This window comes from Carcharodon carcharias, chromosome 1 (genome assembly GCF_017639515.1).
Source record: "Carcharodon carcharias isolate sCarCar2 chromosome 1, sCarCar2.pri, whole genome shotgun sequence".
In the NCBI taxonomy this organism is placed as follows: domain Eukaryota; kingdom Metazoa; phylum Chordata; class Chondrichthyes; order Lamniformes; family Lamnidae; genus Carcharodon; species Carcharodon carcharias.
The window spans coordinates 171,459,297-171,486,421 of record NC_054467.1 but is presented as its reverse complement, the minus strand read 5'-3'; the positions used below and the strand labels follow the sequence as shown (position 1 = coordinate 171,486,421).

The following is a 27,125-nucleotide window of genomic DNA, read 5'->3' as shown; positions in this document are numbered from 1 at the left end:
TAGTGATTAATCATTAAATCCTCATTGTTAAAGCTAATTTTTACTGGTGGTTCCCAAAAAGGAACCAATATCTGAGCTGGTGGAGGAAAATGAACTTGATGGGAGGTATTGTTCTTAGAAGCAAAACCTCCTTCAAAGCGCAATCTGCCATTACTCCCTTCAATATGGCTGATGACAGATGCTTTGTAATACTTCTGACTGGGCTCAACTTAAGACTCAACCCTGGGCCACTGGAGACCCATGTATTTCTGGTTGACTTCAGTGTTCAAGCAGAAGAAAATCACTTACAAGCTTTCACTGACACTACACAAAATCTGATGACTTAAAGCAAATTGATTGTGATCGGATATAGAGAATAATTCATCATGATAAGGAACTGTTTTAAGAAGCTCATTGGATATATTGATTTGGAAGAAGTTTCCTGTCCAATGAAGAGAGATTTGTTCAGCCAAAACAGCAGCATGAGAAGTGAAGAATAACTGCTTGACTTAATCTCTTTCAGAAAACGCAATCAGGGATCTTGATGTAATCACAATTCCCAGTAAGGATGTTGTAATGGTTCATGAACCAAAACAAAAAGTGGATTTAACAAAGTACTTAGAAAACCAAACTTTTCGTTTTGACTATGCCTTTGATGAAACTGCTACTAATGAAATGGTTTACAGGTAAGCAACATCTATTGTTTTTCAGGAAAATTGTCTATTAACTGACAAATTTGCAAATGGGTGTCTATTATGCTAATACAAACAGTCAAGCAATAATATGCACTTGAGCTAAACCAATATACTGAGATTAGGTGAGTTGTATTTGGAGATGACTTAACTGTTGAAAGTTAGTACAGGCAAATATCTTTTTTGTTAATGTTTTAAAGCAAATCTTCCCAAAGGTATTTAAATTATCACAGCTTTGGTGCTATTGTACTTTTCATCAGTAATAGTTTTAAAGGAACAGTCTGAATCCAAAGTCTGCTGCTGTGTCTTTGGATTTGTTTTGTTTTTCTCTCATTTCCACCCCATAATGGCAATAACTCCTATAATTCCGCAGTCACTGGCAGCCCTCCTATTGCCTTAGCTACGTGGTCTACGCTACAGTACTTTAGTTTGCAATGTATTTGATACAATGTTCACAGAATCTTAAGGCACAAGGGGTTTGGCAAGGTTGGATGTTATTTATTTTAATGTAAGGAGTCTGACGAATAAGGCAGATGAGTTGAGGGCATAAATTAACACATGGAAGTATGATGTTGCTGTCACAGAGACATGGTTGAGAGAGGGACAGGATTGACAGCTCAATATTCCAGGATATAGGGTCTTCAGGCGAGACAGGGAAGGAGGTAAAAGAGGAGGGGGGGTTCGCAATATTGATCAAGGAATCAATTACAGAAATAAGGAGGGATGACATCTTAGAAGACTCCTCAAATGAAGCCATACGGGTAGAACTGAAAAACAAAAAAGGAGCAATCGCATTGCTGGGAGTGTACTATAGGCCCCCAAACAGTCAGAGAAATAGAAGAGCAGATATGTAGGCAAATTTCAGAGAAGTGTAAAAATAAAAGGGTAGTAATTGTGGAGGATTTCAACATTCCCAACATTAACTGGGTTAGTCATAGTGTGATAGGTTCGGAGGGAGCAGAATTCTTAAAATGCATCCGGGGAGCTTTTTAAGCCAGTACGTAGAAGGTCCTACTAGAGAGGGGGCGGTCCTGGACTTAATTTTAGGGAATGAAGCCAGGCAAGTGGTAGAGGTATCAGTGGGGGAGCATTTTGCAGATAATGATCATAACTCCATTAGGTTCAAGGTTGTTATGGAAAAGGACAAGGATGGGCCAGAAATCAGAGTTCTAAATTGGAGGAGGGCCGATTTTTAATAAGGTCAGATATAATTTGGCCAGAGTGGACTGAGAGCAGTTACTTTTAGGTAAATCTGCATCAGGGCAGTGGGACTCATTCAAGAAGGAAGTAGGGAGAGTACAGGGCCAACATATTCCAGTAAAGACAAAGGATGGGACCAACAAATCCAGGGAACCCTGGATTTCGAGGGATATACAGGATTGGATAAAGAGAAAAAGGGAGGCTTATGGCAGATACCAAGGGCTCAAAATAGAGGAAGCCCTAGAGGAGTATAGAATGTATAAGGGGGAACTTAAAAGAAAATTAGGAGAGCAAAAAAGGGGCATGAAAAAACATTGGTAGGCAAAATAAGGAAAATCTGAAGTTATTTTACAAGTAAATTAAGAGTAAGAGGAAAACTAGGGAAAGAGTAGGGCCCGTTAAGGACCATAGTGGTAATTTGTGTGTGGAGCTGGAAGACGTAAGTAGGGTTCTAAATGAATACTTTGTGTTGGTGTTCACAAGTTAGAGGGATGACGTGGGAATGGAAATCAGCAGAAGGACTGTGATATAATTAAAGAAATGACCATAGAATGGGAGGAGGTTCTAAGTGGTCTGGCAGGCTTAAAAGTAGATAAATCTCCAGGCCCGAATGGAATGTATCCCAGTATCACTGTTGAGTGAAGCAAGGGAGGAGAAAGCAGGGGCACTGGCAATAATTTTCAATACCTCTGGCCACAGGAGAGTTGCCAGAGGACTGCAGGACAGCCAATGTGGTGCCATTATTCAAGAAGGGAGCAAGGGATAAACCAGGGAACTACAGGCCAGTCAGTCTAACCTCAGTGGTGGAGAAACTATTGGAAGCAATTCTGAGGGACAGAATTAATGTACACTTGGAGAGGCAGGGATTAATCTAAGGACAGTCAGCATGGTTTTGTTAAGGGGTGCTCATGTCTGACCAATTTGATTGAATTTTTCCAAGAGGTGACCAGGTGTGTAGATGAGGGCAATGCATTTGACATGGTCTACATGGACTTCAGCAAGGCTTTTGATAAGGTCCCACAGGGGAGACTGATAACGAAGGAAGAGCCCATGGGATCCAAGGCAAATTGGATCCGGAATTGGCTAAGGGTGGCAGGAAGCAGAGGGTGATGGTCAAGGGGTGTTTTTGTGACTGGATGCCTGTGTCCAGTGGGGTTCCATAGAGATTAGTGTTGGGTCCCTTGCTGTTTGTGGTATATACAAACGATTTAGATTTGAACGTAGGAGGATTGATCAGTAAGTTCGCGGATGACACGAAAATTGGTGGGTTGATAAATAATGAGGAGGATAGCCTTAGATTACAGGAGGATATAGATGGGCTGATCAGTGGCAAATGGAATTTAACCTAGACAAATGTGAGGTGATGCACTTGGGCAGGGGAAATAAGGCACAGGGATATGCAATGAATGGTGAATGACCCTGGGAAGTACCGAGGATCAGAGGGTCCTTAAGGTAGCGGGACAGGTAGATAAGTTGGTTAAGAAGGCATATGGGATAGTTGCCTTTATTAGCCGAGGCATAGAACATAGGAGCAGGGAGTTTATGCTGGAACTGTATAAAACGCTGGTTAGGCTACAGCTAGAGTATTGTGTGCAGTTCTGGAATCCGCATTATCGGAAGGATGTGATTGCACTAGAGAGAGTGCAGAGGAGATTTACCAGGATGTTGCCTGGGCTGGAGAGTTTTAGTTATGAGGAGAGATTAGATAGACTGGGGTTATTTTCCCTGGAGCAGAGGAGATTGAAGGGAGACATGATCAAGGTGTATTACGAGGGGCATAGATAGGGTGGACATGAAGGAACTTTTCCCCTTGGTGGAGGGATCAATAACCAGGTGGCATAGATTTAAGGTAAGGGGCAAGAGGTTTAAAGGGGATTTGAGGAAGAATTTTTTCACCCTGAGGGTGGTGTGAATCTGGAACTGACTGCCTGAAAGGGTGGTAGAGGCAGAATCCCTCATAATATTTAAGAAGTATTTGGATGTGCACTTGTGATGCCATGGCATACAAGGTTATGGGACTAGTGCTGGAAAATGGGATTAGAATAGTTAGGTACTTATTTGACTGGTGCAGACTCAGTGGGCCGAAGGGCCTTTTTCTGTGCTGTAGACCTCTGTGAGAATCATACAGTACAGAAATAGATGATTTGATCCATTGTTCCTGTGCCAGCCCTTTGAAAGGGCTATCTAATTAGTCTCTCTCCCTTGCTCTTTCCCAATACCCCTGCAAAATTTTCCTATTAAGTATGTATCCAATTCCCTTTTGTTTGCCACTTTCCTTCATTCTACCTCTCACTCACCCCATCTTTTTCATTTTTCCATGATTTTATTTCCCCTTTGGTTTTTAATATTATCCCTTTCATTCTGCCTCGTACACATCAAGATTGGACATGCAAATTGTCTCAATTGCAACAGGTATTTCCTAGAGTCTATTGTAGCTGGTTTCGGTTTTAGTTTGAGAGAATTGTGTTTCCATCTTGCGTTATACGATGAGTCATATCTTCGGGGTGTTTTGTGCCTCCAAAGGAAGAAAGGAGGTGGCGGTTTGGGGGAGTAAAGTAAACCAGGAATACAGGAAAAAAATGTTTGAAGGGGAAAAGAAAACAACTGCCGATGTCTATGACCTTGCAGACTTTGTCTTGCAGTTTTTTTAAAAAGATCTAATACCAAACACATCACTGAGTATTCATGTTCATGATGGCGCCAAAAAAGATAAATTTATGATGCTTAGCCTAGGCTTTTAGCCCATTGAATGTAGAAGATGAAGGGATGATTTAATTGAAGTGTTTGGGATGATAAAACGAGTGCATAGAGAGAAACTATTTCCTGTGGTAAGAGCCCAGAACAAGGGAACAAAACCTTAAAGTTAAAGCTAAATCATTCAAAGATGATGTCAGGCAGCACATCTACACACCAAGGGTAGTGGAAACCTGGAACTCTTGCCAAAAAACTGTTGAGGTGAAGCTGAATGATAATTTCAAAACTGAGATTGGTGGATTTAGTTAGGCAAGGCTTTTATAGGTTATGAAACCATGGCAGGCATACGTACTTGAGATACAGATCAACCATGATCTAGTTGAATGACGGAACAGGCTCAAGGCAGTTGAATGGTGTAGTCTTATTTCTGTGAAAGTTACTATAAAATTTGCTTCCAACACCCTTACCAGATCATTACTTGCTATGTAGAAGAGTCTCCTCTAGATCTTTTGCCAATTCCCTTAAATCTGTGTTCTCTGGTTACTGGTTGTAAAGGACATTGGGGTGTGATAAGGAACATGAAAGGTGCTATATAAATGCAAGTTCTTTTTTTCATGTTGGTACAAATAGCTCGGTATGCCTAAAAGATAACATAATGTCAAGCTGCTATGACCCAGCAGTTGGTAAAGCGGAGTTATTTTAAAATCCCAGAGGGAAATTTTAAATAAATGTCATAACCTATATTTTTATGTTTGAGATGCAACTCTAAATTCAGGAATCAGACCATCAGTTCTCGAGAGGTTTTTTTTATATTAAACTAAATGAATCATAACTTTTTAACAAATTCCCAAATTACTCTCCACTAAGGCAACAATAACCAATAGACTTTACCAGACAGCAGGCAAAGCATTTTCACCGTACAAATTCAAAGTGAGGCTCCTCTCACTTGGATTCCTTTGCAGACAGTTGTAGGCTTACAGCTGCTTTGATCTTACATTGCCTCTGCCCTGCAAACACACAAACTGCTATTGGTTATATCCAGCACATCTCATTGAATGTAAATTCGCATTGTATCACCAGCATCTTTGAATTCCACTCTTCTAACAATAAAACCTTTTTCATAGTACCAATTTTATTAGTAATATAAACATTGCTTGGTCTCTGCTAGCTAGGTGCCAGATTTCACCCCACTTCTTGAACGCTCTATTCAACAAAATGCAAATGCACCTCTACTTCTCTGTTTATGTCTCAAAACTAGTACACATCAAAGCACCCAGACTAGCTTTATTCCAATTAAGACACACCCACAGACTAAACATATATTTTAAAAGAAAAATATTTTCCAATAATATAATATACATTAATAGCTTCATGATACAAGCACATTAAATAAGTAATAATGCAAGTTTAAGACGTCTTATGACCATTCAGTAAATTTTACCTGCAGAGGCCTATACTCTCCAAAGGCATGGGATTTAAGATTTTTCTCCTTTCCTGGTGCATGTTTCTTCTGACCTTATCTGTCCAATGATTTTTGGAACTCAAAAGCAAGCACTTTTCATGTTTCTTTATGAAGAGTGCAGGGTTTTTTTTCTGTAGCTCCTCTCAGGAAGAACTAACTAGAAGAGGAAGTATAACAGAAACATCAAAGAATTTAATTTATTATAAGCTAAGGGTGTCCAGACAACTAACGACCTGGTCTGCAAAGCTTAGATTACTACGTAGTCAGTTTCTCTCACTGCTGGAACAAAAAGGTCCTTTTCTACTGCTTCATCTCTTCTTTTTCCATCAAGCCAAACCTCTTCCTTCCCTGAAGCCACATTTATCTGGTTCTTGTCCATCCCCCCACATGCCCTCTCTCTGGGATTATCTTGTCTTTGAGACCCGTCTCCTCCTGCTCACTAAACTGCTACCCTCCAACTTTTTTTCCAAGGACCATTCTGGCTGACCTTGTAAATAGTTTCTTCTCTGAAGGTACTGAATTCACCATTTTCAAAACTACTGTCATCATCCACTCAAAATATAAATAATTCACTGTTGAAGCTTCTGTCCTTGCAAACTACCACCCTGTTTACAACCTACCTTTCTTCTCAAGTTGTTGAATGTGTTTTACCCTTCAAAATCCTTGCCCATCTTTCCTGCAACTTCATTTCGATCTCTCATTAGGCTTCCATCCAAAACAGCCAAAATTACAAGTAGCATCTTCTATGATTGTGACAGTGGTCTGTTATCCCCTCCTGGTTCTTTTTGCAACTGTTAATCTGATCAACCATATCATTTTTCCACTTCATGGGCAAAATATTTAGCTCGGCAGGTGGGTGCACGCCCAATCTGTTTGAGCATAAAATGATGCACATTGATGCTTGGCGAGCGTCCCGATGTCAACAAGCAGTCGAGCAATATTTCAGTCAGCAGGCGTGTGCCAGAGTCGGCAGCATGCCCACCAATAATTAAAAGATCTGTTAAGACCATTAAGAAGGCTATTAAAAGAAATTTTTTGCTGCCCATCTGTCATGAAGCTATTGATGTATATAATGTTATTAGAAATTATTTTTTTAAATAGAGGTTTAGTCTGTGGCTGTGTCTGTGTGTGTCTTAATTGGATTGAAGCCAGCTATTCTGGGCGCTGTGTATAGTAGTTTTGAGATGTAAATAGAGGGAGAGGCACTTTTGCATTTTGTTGATTAGCGCATTTAAGAGTGGGAGTGAAACTTTGCACCTAGCTAGGAGACACCAAGCAATGTTTATATTACTAATAAAACTGGTACTATGAAAGGAGTTCCAAGGGCCTGGTGATACAATGAGAATTTACATTCAAAGAGAAGTGCTAGGTACAGCAAAAGGGAGTTTTGTGTGTATAGGGCAGAGGTACGTAACATCAGAGCAGCTGTGAGCCTACAACTGTCTGTAAAGGAACAAATGGAAAGGAACTTCATTTTGAATTCATAAGGTGAAAATACTTTGGCTGGTATCTGGTAAAGTCTATTGGTCATTGTTGTCTTAGTGGAGATTAATTTGGGAATTTTATAAAAAATTATGATAGTAATTTGTAGCCATGTGTAAATATTTAATTTGTTGTAAATTAATAAATGTCTCGTAGTTTGATATAAAAACCTCTCAAGAACTGAATTTAGGGCTGCAACTCAACCTATATTTTCAATTGGTATGTTTGATGACAGTTGTTTTAAATTTCCCTCTGGGATTTTAAATAACTCAGCCTTTAAAAACTCCTTATAGTTGGTGAAAAGGCCAAGCGGCCTTTGCACTTTTTAGGAAACCTCATCCACGGGCGCGATGAGGTTTCCTAAAGCAAAGAAAAATAAAAGCCTTAAAATTTAATTAATAACATGTCCCTGCTCATGTGACAGAGTCACATGAGGGGACATGTTTTATAACATTTTTCAAAAATTTTTTAAACTCTTCATCTCCCTGAGACAGCTCTGTGCCTCAGGGAGGTTATGAAGCGCGCACTCGCGCTTGCCCTGCTCGGCCTCCTCCCCTTGCCCTCAGGCAGTGCTGATGCTCGTGTTTCACATTGGACAGGCCTTAATTGGCCCGCCAGCGTGAAATCGCGGTCTGGCCTTGATCGAGGGCGGCCGTCAGCTTCCCGCTTACCCCCGCCGATCCTGCCCGACGGGGGCAAGATTCTGCCCCATCTCTCTGTTAGCCTGCTCAGTGGAACTTGGTGTCACTTTTAATCGACAAAGCTTTCATGGTTATCATTAGACTTTTAATTCCAGATTTTTATTGAATTGATTTGAAATTTCACCATCTGCTGTGGTAGGATTCGAACCCGGGCATTACCCTGGATTTCTGGATTACTAGTCCAGCGACAATACCACTATGCCATTGCCTCCCCCTCCAAGTAACTCACCATCCTGACTTGGAAATATATCACCGTTCCTTCACTGCCGCTGGGTCAAAATCCTGGTGCTCCCCTCCTAACAGCACTATGGGTGTACCTACACCACATGGACTGCTGTGGTTCAAGAAGGTAGCTCGCCACCACCTTCTCAAGTACAACTAGGGATGGGCAATAAATGCTGGCCCAGCCAGCGAAGCCCACATCCCGTGAATGAATTTTTCAAAAAGCAAATATTATAATTAAGTGATTAATTAAAACACATTAAGGATGGTAGGAAAGCTGATGTGTCAAGGCTGCAGCATGTAGGAGCTCCTGTATGCCAGTGTGACCCAGATCTGCAATAAGTACTTGCATCTTGAAGAACTTTGGTTCAGAGTTGTTGAGCTGGAGGCTGAGCTACAGACAGTGCAACACGTCGGCGGGTGGTTGGAGGGTGTTGGGGGGGGGGAATGTTACCTGATTGCTTTGTATCAGGAGGCAGTCACACCACTTAAGATAGCACCTTTAGATTTGCTCAGTGACCAGGGGACAGGAGGATGTGACCGTGAGTAAGGCAAGTAAGGAGATCCAGAGGTTAGGATGCCGGAACCTCAGCCTTTGCAATTGTCCAATAGGTTTGAGGTTTTCTCAGCTTGTTTGGATGAGAGTGGGGGTTGCAGGGTAGATAAACAAACTGACCATGGTGCCATGCCATGGTACAGGAAGCCAGTTAAGCAAGGGGGAGCAAAAAGGAATGTAGTGGTAGTAGGGGACAATATAGTGAGGGAGATTGACACTGTTCTCTGCAGCAAAGAGCGAGAGTTCACACAGCTGTGTTGCCTGCCTAGTGCCAGGGTTCGGGATGTCTGCTGAGAGCTAGAGAGGAACTTGCAGTGGGAGGGGGAGGATCCAGTTGTCATGGTCAATGTAGGTACCAACAACATAGAACTAGAAAAAAGGCTCTACATAGAGAGTATGAGGAACTATGCAGAAAATAAAAGACAGGAACTCAAAGGTAATAATCTCTGGGTTATTGCCTGAGCGACTTGCATATTAGCATAGAATACACAAAATTAGAGAAATAAATACGTGGCTCAAAAACTGGAGTGAGAGAAGTGGGTTTTGGTTCCTGGGACACTGGCACCAGTACTGGGTAAAGTGGAGTTGTACTGCTGGGACAGTCTACCCCTGAACTGTGCTAGGACCAATGTTCTAGCAAACTGCATAACTAGGAATGTAGAGAGGGCTTTAAACTAAATAGTGGGGGTAAGGGATCAAATTTCAGAAAATGTGGTGACTCAAAGAATAGTGAAAAGGCAAGAGAGTAAGGTATTAATGTGGAAAATGATAAACAGACCATGACAGGAAGGGAGAAAGTATAAATCTAAGAGTAAATCAACAAATAAGGCTAGAGGTTACAAAAATAATGAAAGGATAAAACTTAAGTCTTTGTATATGAATGCACATAGGATGTAGGACAGGAAGCTAGGAAAAGTTGGAGGGGGTGGCTCCATTAATTAATGATGATATTAGCATAATAGAGAGGGAAGACCTCTGTACAGGAAACCAGGATGTATAAACGGTTTGGGTAGAGATGAGAAATGATAAGGGCAAGAAGTCACTTCTGGGAGCAGTGTGCAGGCTCTCTAACAGTAACCATATGGTAGGACGGGATATAAAGGAAGAAATAATGGGAGCCTGTCAGAAGGGTAAGGTGATAATAATGAGGATTTTAATCTGCATATCGAGTGGGAAAATCAACTGGGCAAAGGTAGCCTAGATGAGGAATTCATAGGATGTTTTCAGGATAGTTTCTTAGAACAGCATGTTCTGGCGCTAACCAGAGAGCAGGCTATACTACACCTGTTATTGTGCAATGAGGTAGGATTAATTAATGACCTCATAGTGAAGGCGAACCTAGGTAGCAGCAATCACAATATGATTGAATTTTACATTCAATTTGAGGGAGAGATGAGTGGGTCCACAACTAGTATTTTAAACTTTATTAAGGACATGATGAGGGCATGAAAGCACAGCTAGCTAAAGTGAACTGGCAAATTATGTTAAGGGATAGGTCAATAGAGATGCAGTGGTAGACATTTAAAGGGATATTTCTGAATAGATACATTCCAACAAGAAAGTAAAATTCCAAAGAGAGGACTCACCAAACATGGTTAACTAAAAAAATTAAGATAATATCAAACTTGAAGAAAAAGTATATAATTGAGCAAAGCTGGGTGGCTGGTCAGAAGACTGGACAGAATATAAAAAACAGCAAAGAATGACCAAAAGATTGATAAGGAAGGAAAAATTGGAGTACGAGAGAAAGCTTGCAAGAAATATAAAGCCAGATAGTAAGAGCTTCTGTAGATATTTAAAAAAAGCAAAGTTAACAAAGTGAGCAATGGTTCTCCAGAAAGTGAGCCTAGGGAATTAATAATGGAAAATAAGGAGATGGCAGATTAATTGAACTGGTATTTTGCATTTGTCTTCATTATAGAGGATACAAGTAACATCCCAGAAATAGCTGTAAATCAGGAAATGGAAGGGAGGGGGGGGATCTCAGGAAAATTACAATCACCAGGGAAGTGGCATTTAGCAAATTGTTGGAACTGTAGGCTGACAAATCTCTGGGTCCTGATGGACTTCATCCTGGGTCTTAAAAGAAGTGGCTAGTGAGGTAGTTGATGCGACAGTTCTGTCGAAGGGTCATGAGGACTCGAAACGTCAACTCTTTTCTTCTCCGCCGATGCTGCCAGACCTGCTGAGTTTTTCCAGGTAATTCTGTTTTTGTTTTGGATTTCCAGCATCCGCAGTTTTTTTGTTTTTAGCTCTGTATTTAATTGACTGCCACTGCTCTTCAAGAAATGCCTACCTCCTTGAAGAAGTTCTGTTCGTCTCTGCGACAAGATTTCCATATCTCTCTTTTGCCTTGCTCACCTTCATTGCTTTCCATTTCTCTCCTGGTGTTTGACAAGGTGCTTACTAAAACCCGCTTTCATGATCTGCTTCTATTACTGCTTGTTTGTCCCTACAACCAGACCAACGCCCTCCACTTCTCTCTCTCTCCCCCCACCCAAACCACCCCCCCCCCAACACACCTTAAACCAGCTTATATTTCACCCCTTTCTTGGACTCACTCAAGTTCTGTCGAAGGGTCATGAGGACTCGAAAGGTCAACTCTTTTCTTCTCCGCCGATGCTGCCATACCTGCTGAGTTTTTCCAGGTAATTCTGTTTTTGTTTTGGATTTCCAGCATCTGCAGTTTTTTTGTTTTTATCGATAGTTCATGCGTTGATTCTAAATTTCCAGAATTCCCTTGATTCTGGGAAGGTTCCATTAGATTGGGAAATACTGAATGTAACTGCTTTATTCAAAAAGGGAGGGATACACAAAGCAGGAGTCTATAGACCAGTTAGCTTAACATCTGTCTTAGGGAAAATGTTAGAACCTATTATTACAAATATAACAGGGCACTTGGAAAAATTCAAGGTAACCAGGCAGTCATGTTTAACCAGTTTATTGGAGTTTTTTTGAATTAACACATGCTGCAAATAAAGGGGAACCGGGGGATGTGGTGTATTTAGATTTCCAGAAAGCACTTGATAAGGTGCCTCAGCAAAGATTATTGCGAAAAATAAAAACTCAGGTGTAGGAGAGGTAACATTTTGGCATGGATAGAAGATTGACTCAGTAACAGGAAACAGAGGATCTTTTTCTGGTTGGCAAGATGTAATTAGTGTGCCATAGGGATCAGTGCTGGGACCTCAACTTTTTACAATTAATATAAATGACTTGGATGAAGGGACCGAAGGTCTGGTTGCTACATTTGCTGATGAAATAAGTGTAGGTCGGATAGTAAAATGTGAAGAGGACACGAGGCTAGAAAGGGATATAGATAGGTTAAGTGAGTGGGCAAAGACCTGGCAAATGGAGTATAATGTGGGAAAGTATATGCACGTTGGTAGGAAGAATCAAAAGCCAGACTATTATTTAAATGGAGAGAGACTCCAAACAAGTGCAAAACAGAGGGATCTTGGTGTTCTTGTGCATGAAGCACAAAAAGTTAGCATGCAGCTGCAGCAAGCAATTAAGAAGATAAATGGAATTTTGGCCTGTATTACTAGGGGATTGGAGTTTAAAAATAGGGAAGTCTTCTTACAACTGTACAGGGTGTTGGTGAGGCTGCACCTGGAGTAGTGTGTACAGTTTTGGTCCCCATATTTATGAAAGGATATACTGGCATTGGGGGCAGTTCAAAAGAGATTCACTAGGTTGATTCCTGGGCTGAAGGGGTTGACTTATCCTGAACAGCTAATCAGGTTAGGCCTTTATTTGTTAGAGTTTAGAAGAATGAGGAGTGATCTTATTGAAATGTACAAGATTCTGAGGGGGATTGACAGGGTAAATGTTGAGAAGATGTTTCCACCAGTGGGTTGCCATGAAACTTCATGGGGTCCAGAGTCAATGTTGAGGACTCCCAGGGCATCTCCCTCCCTACTATATACCACTGTGCCGCGACCTCTGCCGGATCTGTCCTGCTGGTGTTTCAAGACAAACCCAGGGTTGGTAATGGTGTTGCCTGGGACATGATGTGCTTCTTCAGTGTTGTTGGAACTGCACTCGTCCAGGCAAGTGGAGAGTATTACATCACACTCCTGATTTGTACCTTGTAGATGGGGGACAGGCTTTAGGGAGTTGGGAGGTGAGTCACCCGCCGCAGGATTCCCAGCCTGCTCTTGTAGTCACAGTATTTATATGGCTGGTCCAGATCATTTTCTGGTCAATGGTAACTCCCAGGATGTTGTTAATAGGGATTCCGCGATGGCAATGTCACTGAGTGTCAAGGGGCGATGGTTGAATTCCCTCTTGTTGGAGATGGTCATTGCATGGCACTTGTGTGGCATGAATGTTACTTGCTATTTATCTCCCAAGCCCACATGATATCCAGGCCTTGTTGCATTTGGGAACAGACTGCTTCAGTGTCTAAGGAGTCACAAATGGTGCTGAACGTTGTGTAATCATCAGCGAACATCCCCACTTCTGACTTTATGATGGAGGCAAGATCATTGAAGCAGCTGAAAATGGTTAGGCCTAGGACACTACCCTGAGGAACTCCTGTGGTGATGTCCTGGGTCTGAGATAATTGACCTCCAACAACCACAACCATCTTCCTTTGTGCTAGGTATGACTCCAATCAATGGAGAATTTTCCCCCTGATTCCCATTGACTGCAGTTTTGCTACGGATTCTTGATGCCACATTCAATCAGATGCGGCCTTGATATCAAGGGCAGTCACTCTCACCACCTTGAGTTCGGCTCTTTTGTCCATGTCTGGACTAAAGCTGTAATGAGGTCAGAAGCTGAATGGCCACAGGCTGAGCAGAAATTTTCTTCAGCTGAATAGTGGGAAGACTGAAACTGTTTTCCATCCCCAGTTCAAGCTCTGTTCCTTAGCTACCAACTCCATACCTCTCCCTAGCAACAGTTTGAAATGAAATCAGTCTGTTTGCAATTTTGGTGTCACGTTTTATCCCATTATGAGCATCCGACCTCCTGTTGGTGCCATCACTAAGACCCCCTAGTTCCATCTGGCCACTATTTCAGCTCATCTGCTGAAAATCTCTTTCATGTCTTCTATCTCTAGACTCAACTATTCCAGTGAACTTCTGGCTGGTCTCCCACATTCTACCCCCTATAAACTTGAGATAACCTATAACTCCTGCTGTCTGTGCCTCAACTTGCAGCAAGCCCTCTTTCCCTACCGCCACTTTGCACACTAACCTACATTGGCTCCTAGTCAAACAACATACTGATTTTAAAATTCTCCTCCTCGTTGTTTTCACATCTCTCCATGACCTTGCCTCTACCTATCTCTGTAATCTCTTCCAGCCCCACAACCCTCCAAAATGTCTGTGCTCCTCTAATTTTCGCCTCTTGTGTATTCCCAATTTTAATTGCGCCACCATTGGCTGCCGTGCCTTTAGTTTTCCAGGCCCTGAGCTCTTTAGTATCTACCCCTCCACTTCGCTTTTCTCCATTAGGACACTCCTTAAAACCTACCTCTTTGACCAAGCTTTTGGTTACCTGAACTAATATCTCCTTATGTGGCTTGGTGTCATACTTTGTTTTATAATGCTCTTGCAAAGAACATTGGGAAGTTTATTACATTAAAAATGCTATATAAATATAAATTATTGTTTTCCTTTGAGAAGAATAAGAAGAGATTTGATAGAGATGTTCAAAACCATAAGGAGTCTGGACAGAATAGATGGGGTGGTAATGTTCCCTTTGGCGAAAGGTTCATGAACCAAAAGACAGTGATTTAATGTAATTGGCAACAGAAGCAATGGCAACATGAGGAAAATCTCTTAACACAATAAGTGGTTAGGATCTGGCATACACTGCCTTTGAGTGTGCTGGAGACAGACTCAATTGAGACTTTCAAGAAAGAATAGGGTAATTATCTGAAGAGAAAAATTTGCACACTGTGGAAGTTGGATAGCTAAATTGCTCCTGTAGAGAGCTGACAGGGTCACGACTGGTCAAATTACCTTCTGTGCTGTAACCATTCTATGAAAGAAAAGAGAATATCAGTATTGATTTGAGGAGAATATTAAAGTACTGGAGAGAAACATGTCCTAGAGGTATCAGGGACAGAATTTATTTGATTAGAGCCAAGAAACAATAGAGGTACCACTACCCTATTGATTGCAATCTATTGGCCACCAACCATTCAGAAAGATATAGAGGATCAAATTTGCAAGGCAATTAAAGTGAGTTGCAAGAACTGTTCAGTGGTTGTAATGTGGATCTTTAATTATCCTAATATAAGCAGATATAGTGTAAAAGGGCAGAGAGGGGAAAGAGTCTATTAAGTATGTTCAGGAGAATTTTCTAGATCAGAGTGTTTCTGGCCCAATGAGGAAAGAGGCACAGCTAGATCTGGCTCTTGGAAATGAGATAGGTCAAGTATATCACGTGTCACTAGGGAAACATTTAAGGGGCAGTGACTATAATATCAAAAGGTTTAGGTTGGTCAAGAAAAAGTACAAGGAACAATGCAGAGAAAAAATAATTGGAGGGCCAACTTCAGTGGGGTGAGAACGGATCTGGCTCAGGTTAATTGGAATCAAGGTTTGGCGGGTAAAACTGCAATGGAATAATGGGCTGGCTTTGATGAGGAGATAGTTGAGGTACATTCTCACAAGGATGAACGGTAGGATAAACAAAGCTAGAGCTCCCTGGATGATGAAAGAGATAGCAAGTAAGATGAAGCAAAAGAAAGGTACATATGACAAATGTCAGGTTGATAATAACAGTGAAAACCAGGCCAAATGTAGAAAATTCAGAGGGGTAATCAAAAAAAAAACATTAACAGAAGCAAACGGTATGAGACATGAATGGCAGCTAACATAAGAAGGAATTCAAATGTCAAATGTAATAAAAAGGTGCTTAAAGGTGGAGCAAGGCGACTGGACCAACAAAGGGATTTATATATGGAAGCACAGGGCACGGCTGAGATACTAAATAAGTACTTTGCATCTATTTTCACCAATGAAGAAGCTGCTGCTTATGACATAGTGATAGGAGGTATTAGATATGCTGGTTGTACTTAGTTAAGTCACCAGGATCAGATGAGATATGTCCCGAGGATACTGAGGGAAGTAAGGGTGGAAGTTGTAGAGACACTTAACTTCCTTTGATAGGCGGTGGTATCAGAGGACTGGAGATAATTGTTGTACCTTTCTTCAAAAAAAAGGCCTAACAACTACAGGTCAATTAGTTTAACCTTGCTGGTGGGAATGCTTTTAGAAACATTAATTCAGACAAAATTAACAATCACTTGGAAAAATGTGGATTAATTAAGAAAAGCCAGCACTGATTTGTTATGGGCAAATCATGTTTAACTAACTTGTTTCAGTTTTTTGAAAAGGAAACAGAGGGTTGATAAGGGTATTGTGGTATACATAGGCTTCCAAAAGGGATTTGATAAAATTGCCACATAACAGACTTGTCAGTGAAGTTCAAACCCATGGAATAAAAGGGACGATGACAGCACGGAAACAAAGTCGGTTGCGTGACCGGAAACCGAGAGTGGTGATGAACAGTTGTTTTTCAGACTAGAGGAGCGCATACAGTCGGGTTCCCAGTGGTCAGTGTTAGGACTCTTGCTTTTCTTGATCTATATTAATGACCTAGACTTGGGTGTGCAGGGCAGAGATTCAAAATTTTTGGATGGCACAAAATTTTGAAGTATTGTGAACTGTGGGGTGGATAGTGATAGACTTCAAGAGGATGTAAATAGACCGGTGAAGTGAGTGGACACATGGCAGATGAAATTTAATGTGACGTGTGAAGTAATACATTTTGGTAAGAAGAATGAGGAAAGCCGATATAAAATAAATAGTACAGCTCTAAAGTAGGTGCAGGAGCAGAAGGACCTGAGGGTACATATGCGTAAATCATTGAAGTTGGCAGGGCAGGTTGAAAAAACAGTTAATAAATTTTAAGGGATCTGAACTTGGGACATGGAATACAAAAACAAGGAAGTTATGAACCTGTAGAAAACTCCAGTTTGGCTCCTGCTGGAGTATTGTGCCCAGCTTTGGGCAAACACTTGAGAAATGATGTGAACGCTTAAGAGAGAGTGCAGAAAAGATTTATGGTTCCAGGGATAAGAAACTTCACTTACATGATTAGAAGCTGGGATGTTCTTGGAGAAGATTAAGAGGACAGAGTAGATAGGGAGAAACTGTTCCATTCACACTTGGGTTGAGAACTGGAGGACACCAATGTAAGGTGATGGGCAAAAGAAGGAATGGTGACATGAGGAAAAGCCTTTTATGTAGCGAGTGGCCAGGGTGTGGAATACTCTGCCTGAGTATGTTTATTTGAGGCTTTCAAAAGATAATCTGATAATTAACTGAAGATAAATTTTGTGGGCTTTGGGGAGAAGACGGGGAATTGAGACTATGCGAATTGCTGTTGCAGAGCCGACACAGGAGCCTGAATGGCCTCCTTCTGTGCTGTAACAAAGAACAAAGAAAAGTACAGCACAGGAACAGGCCCTTCGGCCCTCCAAGCCTGCGCCGATCATATTACCCGTCAACTAAAACATTTTGCACTTCCGTGGTCCGTATCCCTCTATTCCCATCCTATTTGTGTATTTGTCAAGCTGCCTCTTAAACACCACTATCGTACCTGCTTCCACCACCACCTCTGGCAGCGAATTCCAGACACTCACTACCCTCTGCGTAAAAAAACTTGCCCCGCACATCTCCTCTATAGTTTTCTCCTCTCACCTTAAATCTATGTCCCCTAGTAATTGACTCTTCCACCCTGGGGATAAAGCTTCTGACTATCTATTCTGTCCATGCCACTCATAATTTTGTGAACTTCTGTGAAGTCGCCCCTCAATCTCCGTCGCTCTAGAGAGAATAATCCGAGTTTCTCCAACCTCTCCTCATAGCTAATAACCTCCGGACCAGGCAGCAACCTGGTAAACCTCCTCTGCACCTTCTCCAACACCTCCATATCCTTCTGGTAATGTGGCGACCAAAATTGCTCGCAATATTCCAAGTGTAGCCTAACCAAGGTTCTATGCAGCATGACTTCCCAGCTTTTATACTCAATACCCCTGCCAATGAAGGCAAGCATGCCATATGCCTTCCTTAACTACCTTATCCACCTGCGTTGCCACTTTCAGTGACCTGTGGACCTGTACACCCAGATCCCTCTGCCCATCGATGCACTTAAGGGTTCTGCCATTTACTCTATAATCCCTGCCTGTATTAGTCCTTCCAAAATGCATTACCTCACATTTGTCCAGATTAAACTCTATCTGCCATTTCTCCGCCCAAGGCTCCAACCGATCTATATCCCGTTGTATCCTTTGACAATCCTCTTCACTATCTGCAACTCCTCCAACCTTAGTGTCGTCTGCAAACTTACTAATTAGCCCAGTTACATTTTCCTCCAAATCATTTATGTATTCTACAAACAGCAAAGGTCCCAGCACTGATCCCTGCGGAACTCCACTAGTCACAGCTCTCCATTCAGAAAAGCGCCCTTCCACTGCTACCCTCTGTCTTTTATGACCAAGCCAATTCTGTATCCATCTTGCCAGCTCACCTCTGATCCCGTGCGACTTTACCTTCTGTACCAGTCTGCCATGAGGGACATTGTCAAAGGCCTTAATGAAATCCATGTATTTAACATCCACTGCCCTTCCATTGTTGATCATCTTTGTCACTTCCTCGAAAAACTCGATCAAGTTAGTGAGACACTACCTCCCCTTCACAAAACCATGCTGCCTCTCACTAATACACCCATTTGCTTCCAAATGGTAGTAAATCCTGTCATGAAGAATCTTCTCCAATAATTTCCCTACCACTGACGTAAGGGTCACCGGCCTGTAATTTCCTGGATTATCCCTGTTACCCTTCTTAAACAATGGAACAACATTCGCCATTCTCCAGTCCTCTGGGACCTCACCTGTAGCTAGTGAGGATACAAAGATTTCTGTCAAGGCCCCAGCAATCTCCTCCCTTTGCCACCCTCAGTACTCTGGGGTAGATCCCATCTGGCCCTGGTGACTTATCCACCGTAATATTCTTCAAGACACCTAACATCTCTTTTTTGATTTCAACATGATCCAGGCTATCTACACACTCTTCCCTAGACAAATTGTCCACTAAGTCTTTCTCTTTGGTGAATATTGATGAGAAATATTAATTTAGTATCTCTCCCATTTCTTCTGGCTCCACACAAAGATTCCCACCTCTGTCCCTGAGTGGGCCTACCCTTTCCCTGGCTACCCTCTTGCTTTTTACATATGTATAAAAGGCCTTGAGATTTTCCTTAATCCTGGTTGCCAGTTACTTTTCACAACCCCTTGTAGCCCTCCTGACTCCTTGCTTAAGTTTCTTCCTACTTTCTTTATATTCTCCACAGGCTTCATCTGTTCCCAGCACTCTAGCCCTTACAAATGCTTCCCTTTTCTTGACTAATTCTATAACCATTCTATAAAAAAAGCTGCTGGGGCTGTCTAGGTCAAATGAAAATTTCACTGTTGGGATTGATAGATTTTAGGTAGATAAAGGTATTAAGGGATCTGGATCAAGGCAGTTAAATGTAGTTGAGATACAAATCAAGCTTGGTCTAATTGAATGGCAGAACAGGCTTGAGGCCCACTCCTATTCCTGTGTTTCTGAGGAAAATACAGGAGGGTTTTGGGAAAAGGAGAGAAAGAAAAGAACAACTGCAGTACCTGCATGTTGAATAGAAATGGCAAACCAACTCTGGGAGGTAAGGTGCATGGTTTTTAAATATAAGTAACTGAGAAAAACTCTTGCGTGCACTTTTTAAATTTTATTTTTGTTCTTCAGGTTTACAGCTAGACCTCTGGTGGAGACGATATTTGACAGAGGAATGGCAACTTGCTTTGCGTATGGTCAGACTGGAAGTGGAAAAACACATGTGAGTATTTATATTTTTTTACAATCAAGTTCTAAAATATCATCTTGATTAATCAGCTGGTTTAGCTGGAATAAAGTCTAATTAGATTCCAGAGATAATCTTGAGCGAGAGAAGCATGGTTATGTACTTGATTTATACAGCTAAATATCCAGGCTTGGGCTGACAAGTGATAAATAATATTCGCGCCACACAAGTGCTACACAATTACCATCTCCAACAAGAGTTAGGAAATAGAGTTTAAATAAGTTATATTTGTATTTGTGGGTGTTAGGAATGAGTTTTAGATTTAAAGTTTGATTTGTTTTTCTGTGTTTGTGTGTTAAGGAAAAGTTAAATTGAGTATTAGTTTCACTTTAAAAGGAGTTTGCATTTCTAATGAGAGTTTTACAACTGTAAGCTAGGTTAAATACTCTTGTACAGGAGTAGAAGAATTGGGCTGTTGCCTAGCAACAGGAGTCCAGAGAGGCAGCTCCCTCCTACAGACACACACACAGAAGAAGAGAAACAACAGTTTCTTTTGAAAGCTGTTGGAGTTCAGCTAGTTTTGAAGATAGCTGCCAGAGAAGCCACCTAGAAGGGACAGATAGCCAGTCCCAAGCTAAAGTTGATTGAAAGTAGCTGCCAAAGAGAGATTGGAGCAAAGGGGACAGATGGTTAGTCCCAAGCTAAAGAAAAATCCAGGGGAGTGGAACAGGAGGAAGTCCCGAGAAGACCTTCTAGTCAAAGGAAAGACGGGAACCTGGAAAAGATCCTGTTAAGTGAAGTTAAGAGCGAGAAAGGCTTCAAGCTTCAAATTTAAAGAGACAAAAGCTGCAGAAAGCAGATTTAAAGCAAGAATAGCTTGCAAGAGGCAAGAGGGTCCAAAGAGACAACTGAAGGTCTGTACTTCTTTGTTATGGGCATTTGAAGCAGCGGTTCAGTTGAGTTGGTGAGAAAAAGCGTCAGTTTGGGAGAAGATTCCAAGGTGAGTTCTTGGTGAGTGGAGATTGGAAACCCTCATGTGAAAGATGGAGTTCAGTGAGACTGGTTGGCTCACAGTGTGACAAGCGTCTAGGGAGAGTTGAGGAGAGATTCATAGCATCTGGTTGAGGTGACATCGGTCGTTTGGTTTTAGAGTGTGGTGCGTCTGACCACAGGTTGCAATTGGTTTACATAGACTGGGTACTTACTGTGGACAATAGAGTATAAGATAGCTTTTATAACTTGTATTATCTTTACAAATCTGTATATATCTGTAAAGGTATCGTTGTGGGTGAAGGAGTATTGTAACATGGTTCACTTTTTCTTGTTCAATAAACATTTTATTTTTGTTAAAGATTCATTAGCTGACTCCAGTGACTCTGTTCAGTAGCCCCTCTCCATGTATCTAAACAAACAAATTAAAAGTTAGGATCCATCAAGCTATGTTCCACTCTGAGATCAGGCTTGTCCAGGGGTAACCTGGGATCATAACATGAGAGAATCTAACCATCGCCCCATGACGTTCAATGGCATTATCATCACTGAATCCCCCACTATATCCAGGGGGTTGCTATTGACCAGAAGCTGAACTGGATTAGCCATATAAGTATTGCGGCTATAAGAGCAGGTCAGAGGCTAGGAATCCTGTGGTGACTAACTCATCTCCTGACTCCTCAAAGCCTGTCCACCATCTACAAGGCACAAGTTAGGAGTGCGATGGAATACTCCCCACTTGCCTGGTTGAGTGTAGCTCCAACAACACTCAAGAAGCTTGACACCATTCAGGACTAAGCAGCGCGCTTGATTGGCACCTGATTAACAGACATTCACTTCTTCCACCACCAGCACACAGTGGCAGCAGTGTGGACCATCTGCAAGATACACTGCAGGAACTCATTAAAGCTCATTAGACAGCACTTTCCAAATTCATGACTGTGACCACCTAAAAGGACAAGGGCAGCAGACACATGGGAACACTGCCCCCTAGAAGTTCTCCTCCAAGCCACTCACCATCCTTATATTGGAAATATATCGCCATTCCTTCACTGTCACTGGGTCAAAATCCTGGAACGCCCTCCCTAACAGCACCAGTACCTATACCACATGGACTGCAGCGGTTCAAGAAAGCAGCTCACCACCACCTTCTCAAGGGCAGTTAGGGATGGGAAATAAAGGCTGACCTAGCCAGTGATACCCGTAGCCCATGAATGAATAATTTTTTTAAATGCAGTTGTTTTACTTAATCATTGGCAGTAATGGATTTATATAAAATTTGAATAGAAACTTGTACCAAAACTTCCATTTGTTATTGCCTTCCATCATCTGGTAGGAGGTATCTAGCCAATACCACATGTTGAAGTTCCATACTACCTAACAAATGGGGTGAAATGTGAGTTTAAGCATGTTGTTACGTCAATTATTTATCCTGATTGAGACTGACTGAAAAGTCTGATAGGTCCGTTGAATTCTGTTATTTTACTCTGGTATTTCCTAAGCACTTGGATCCCTGTTCCTTACAAATACTATTGTACCTTTTATATGCAGTGTAGCATCTTTTTGTTACTATATTTAGCTTGCTAAGTGTGCCATGAGCCCAATGTGCTCTTCTAGATGTTGGAAAGTGGTAGAACAAGTACTCAAGACTAGCAACTTCAGAACACATTTATCAATAGTAACTGATGAGCAATATCAAAGAATACAAAAAATTGCAATAATTTGCAGATTTTTTTAAACACAATAAATGTGACCTTTTGCTCTTTGAGACTTGTGATATTAACGACATATAGGGCATCTACAGTTCCGGGGACTATCCCCGTCAATGCCTATCTAGGCGTTAGATCTAAATCCAGCTATCAACTAATTATGGGCCATCTGGTGTTTTTTGAGCCAGTTGACTGATGCGGTGAAATGGACAGCTTCCAGATTCTTTAAGCAAAAAAGCTTTTAATCACAAAGGTACTATAATGAAAAGACAGAAACAAGATACGCCGTGGTTACAATGCTGTATTTTGGAACACTGGTTTCCTCTGCTGATTATATACAGCATAACCTATTGTTAATTATCCATTTATTTCGTTTCCTTAAAGGAATGTTCTGGAAAAGAATTCTCCTTGCCCCATAATGGTAATCAAGTAAACCTGAGAATAGCTATTCTTAGCTATATTTCTTAAGTATTTGCCCCAATTTTCTGCAGGTGGGTAATATTTATCAGTGTGTACTTTATTGCAAGTGCTTATGTTGAAACACCAGAGTGGCAGGACACTCATTACTTCATTACTACATCATCTTCACTGCATTAATATCCTTGGACTATTGCATCCACAAGGATGTCAGCAGTTCAGGGGCAAACCCCTTATTCTCAGAGCAATGAATACAGCCTTACCAGCACCACCCACATCCTGAGGGACTAACATTTTTAAAATGATGCAGTTTAGTGTAGAGAAATGTGATATGGTGATCCATTTCAAAGAGAAAAACTAAGAATGGTACTATATGCAAAATGGAAAGATATGGAAGACTATGCATGAAGTCTAAGGGTTCAAATATTTAACTTAATGAAAATAAGTGTACAGGGAGAGTAACTATTAACCAATAGCATTTTAAGCTTTATCTAGAATCATGGAATGTTTACAGCATAGAAAGAGGCCATTCAGCCCATTGTGTCCAAGCCAGTTTTTTCCAAAGCAACTCAGACCCACTCCCTACCCTTTCCCCTGCAATTTTTTTCTTTTAGATGCTCATCCAATTCCCCTTTGACAGCCACAATTGAATCTGCCTCCACCCACACTCTCAGGCAGAGCATTCCACATCCTAACTGCTCTATCTACAGAACTAAAATCCCTCATCACTGGAACTATTTTCTGCTTCCTGTGACTCAGCCAGTTTTGTATCTGTGCAGCCACTATACCTTTTATTCCATGGGCTTCAACTTTGTTGGCAAGCTTATTATGCTGTACTTTTGCAGAAGTGTTTTGCAAGTCCATGTAAACCACATTCAACTCTCTCTGTTATGTCATCAAAAAACTCAATCAAATGAGTTAAACACAGTTTTCATTTAACAAATGTATGCTGGCTTTCCTTAATTTACCCACACATGTCCAAGTGACAATTTTGTCCCATAATGTCATTTTCAGAAGCTTTCCCACCATGGAGATTAAACTGGTTGGTCTGTAGTTGCTTGGCTTATCCTTGCACCAATTTTTGAAAAGGACCATAACATTTGCAATTCTCCAATCCTCTGTCTACAAAGGAATGGAAGATTATGGCAAGTGCCTCTGCAATTTCCTCCCTTACTTCCCTTGGTGTCCTCTGATGTATCCCTTCTGGTCCTGGTGATGTACCAACTTTAAGCACAGCCCGCCGTTCTAACGCTTCCTCATTATCAATTTAACAATCCTGTGTCTCAACTACCTTCTCTTTCACAATGACTTTGAGAGCATCTTCCTTGGTAAAGACAGATGTAAAGTGCTAATTTAGCACCTTAGACATGCCCCCTGCCTCCATGTGTAGCACTCCTGTTTGGTCCCTAATTGGCTCCGCCCCCTTTTAATACTCTTACTACACGGGGAGGCGGTGGCATAGTGGTATTGTTACTAGACTAGCATTCCAGAGACCCAGGGTAATGCTTTGGGTACCTGGGTTCAAATTCCACTATGACAGATGGTGAAATTTTAATTCAGTAAAAACCTGGAATTAAAAGTCTGATGATGACCACAAAACCATTGCCAATTGTCATAAAAAACCATCTGGTTCACCTTTAGGGAAGGAAATGTCCTTTAGAGACAGAAATCTGCCATCCTTACTTGGTCTGGCCGACATGTGATTCCAGACCCACTGCAATGTAGTTCACTCTTAAATGCCCTCTGAACAGGGTAATTAGGACGGGCAATAAATGCTGGCCTAGCCAGCGATGCCCACACCCCATGAACGAATATAAAAAAATATGCCTATGGGAGATGTTTGGATTCCCTTTTATGCTGGCTTCTAGTCTCTTCTCATACTCTTTGCCTTATTTCCTTTCTCACCTCCCCTCTGAACCTGTCTCTTCTATAAAGGCAGCCTATTGTTCCGTTACAGTTGTCTCTGCAATCTTTGATTTCAGTTTACCTGGGCCAGGTCTGTCCTTTAGATTGCTTCTTGTCTTTTTCCATAGTTAATCTAAACCTTATGATGCTATGATCATAAAGGGAATTTAGTGGAAGCTAAGTAATAAATTTGTAAAACATTGAGGCCACAGTAGAGACTAAATGTAATTTTGGGCAACCAATTATAGAAAAGACATTAAAATTATAGATTATATAGAGTCACCAGAATGATGTCTGGCATGGGAAATTATTGTTATAAAGATAAGCTCGAGGTGGTGTGACTATTTTTACTGGAACACAAAAGGTGAAGAGGTAATTAGAGTTTTTAAAATTATAAATAGGAAAAGATTTCTTCCTCTAGTCAGATTGTTGGTGTTGAGGGTTTCATACAATTAATTAAGAGAATGCAAAATCCAAATCTAGCATACTACTGTAAATTAAAACTGGAAGAAAGACAAGGGAATCTTGGGTTTATACAATATAAAGATAATATTAGGACTTCAAGAAGTTATTTACTCAGATTGTAATTTAACACTCCTCCCCAAAAGAAATTAATCACAAAAATTACAATTCAGCATATTTATTTTGGTTTGTATTGTAAATATATATTCCGTGTGTTAATACCTCCATTCATTGAAATTTCTCTGATTTAACATTTCAGACGATGGGTGGTGACTTCACAGGGAAAAATCAGGATTGTTCTAAAGGAATATATGCACTAGCAGGTAAAGTATTTTCATAAGTAACTTTTTTAAAAATAATTTTTTTTTAAAAAGGCAACATTGTTCCAGTGTTGGGTAATTTTTTTCTCTTGTACATTTCATAAATTTTTATCAACTTCATTACAGCTCGGGATGTTTTTCTAATGTTAAAGAAGCCAAATTACAGAAAAATAGAACTCCAAGTGTTTGCAACATTTTTTGAAATTTACAGTGGTAAGGTAAGTGAGTTTATTTGATGATTGCTAACTAAAGGATGAATATTTGTTCCCATTTCAAGGCAGTTCAAATTTTATCTGTAAATGTAAGTTCATCTTATTGGAAATAAATTTCGGTTAATTATTTCTTTAAACAGTCAACAGAATAGCTTTTTGTATTGGCTGTACTTAAACAGCAAACAATTTAATTTATAAGGTCTTTCTGACATTAAAAATGTCCCAGGACACTTATGAAATTGGCATGCGGAAATGATCGTGAAGCTAGAAAATGGCATGTAGAGGTTTTGTCAAAGAGGTGGATTTTGAGATATTTAAAGAAGAGTGTATTAAGGAGGGCCCAAGCAGTTGAGAACTCCAGGGCTGGTGGTGGGATGCATGAGGCTGGAGTCTGGGGTGCAAAGCTAGGGTGGAGTAATATCATGGTGGGACCTTTAAGATGATTTAAAACTTGGAAGTATTGGGGAATAGGGATCCAATAACAACTGAGGTGATAAGCTGATGGGATTTAGTATAGGACAGGATGCATGTAATGTTGGAAAGGCTTTGGGCTGAAGTTTCCCAGAATTGCACTAATTGCGGCAGCAGGCAGGTAAGATGGAGTCCTACCCGCCAATGAAAGTGGCAGGTTTTCATGCTCGTCTCACTATATATTCACTCCCACGAAGCACACAATTTCCATGGCGGGCGGGCTTTCATTTGCCTGCTTGCCATCACCCTGCTGTTGCATCACGCCGGCTGCCTTCTTTAAAAGGCAGCCGCCAGCAAAGCACTCAACGCCACCAACTTACCAGCGCTGCCTGGGAGACATGGCCAGCAAAGGCAAAAAGACTGCAGCCCCGCCCCCGTTTCAATGACCAGTCCTTCGAGCAACTGCTTGATGCCGTGGAGGCTCACCAGGATGTGCTCTACCCCTGCTTTGGCCGCAGGATAAGTAGCAATGTCACCAATCCGGCGTGGGAAGCAGTGGTCAGTGCCAACACCCTTCAGAAGAGGACAGCCACCCAGTGGATGAATGATCTCCTCTGTTCTGTCAGGATAAGTCACTCTTTTCATCACTCCCAACTCACACACACAAACCCATCACACACCCACAGGGTCCTCGCTCACTGCCAGTGCAAGGGACATCGTCATTCACTCTTTCACACACACCACCAGTGTCCTCATCCCTTCCATGGGACCACTCACCCATACAGGCCAGGCATACTTATCATCTGGCCCAGCAGAGTCCTAATACACACTTACCCATCTCTATC

At 41.3% G+C, this 27,125-nt stretch overlaps 1 protein-coding gene across 3 annotated transcripts in view; it reads left to right on the top strand.

Annotated features, from left to right (window-relative positions):
* kif2a (kinesin family member 2A) overlaps positions 1-27,125 on the top strand; it is a 138,023-nt gene that overhangs the window by 72,506 nt on the left and 38,392 nt on the right. For all 3 annotated transcript variants that reach the window (XM_041186342.1, XM_041186254.1, XM_041186168.1), the window contains 4 exons: positions 503-665; positions 19,800-19,890; positions 25,597-25,660; positions 25,784-25,875. In XM_041186342.1, coding sequence (XP_041042276.1) covers positions 503-665; positions 19,800-19,890; positions 25,597-25,660; positions 25,784-25,875 — 410 coding nt within the window. The remainder of the gene's footprint in view (positions 1-502; positions 666-19,799; positions 19,891-25,596; positions 25,661-25,783; positions 25,876-27,125) is intronic.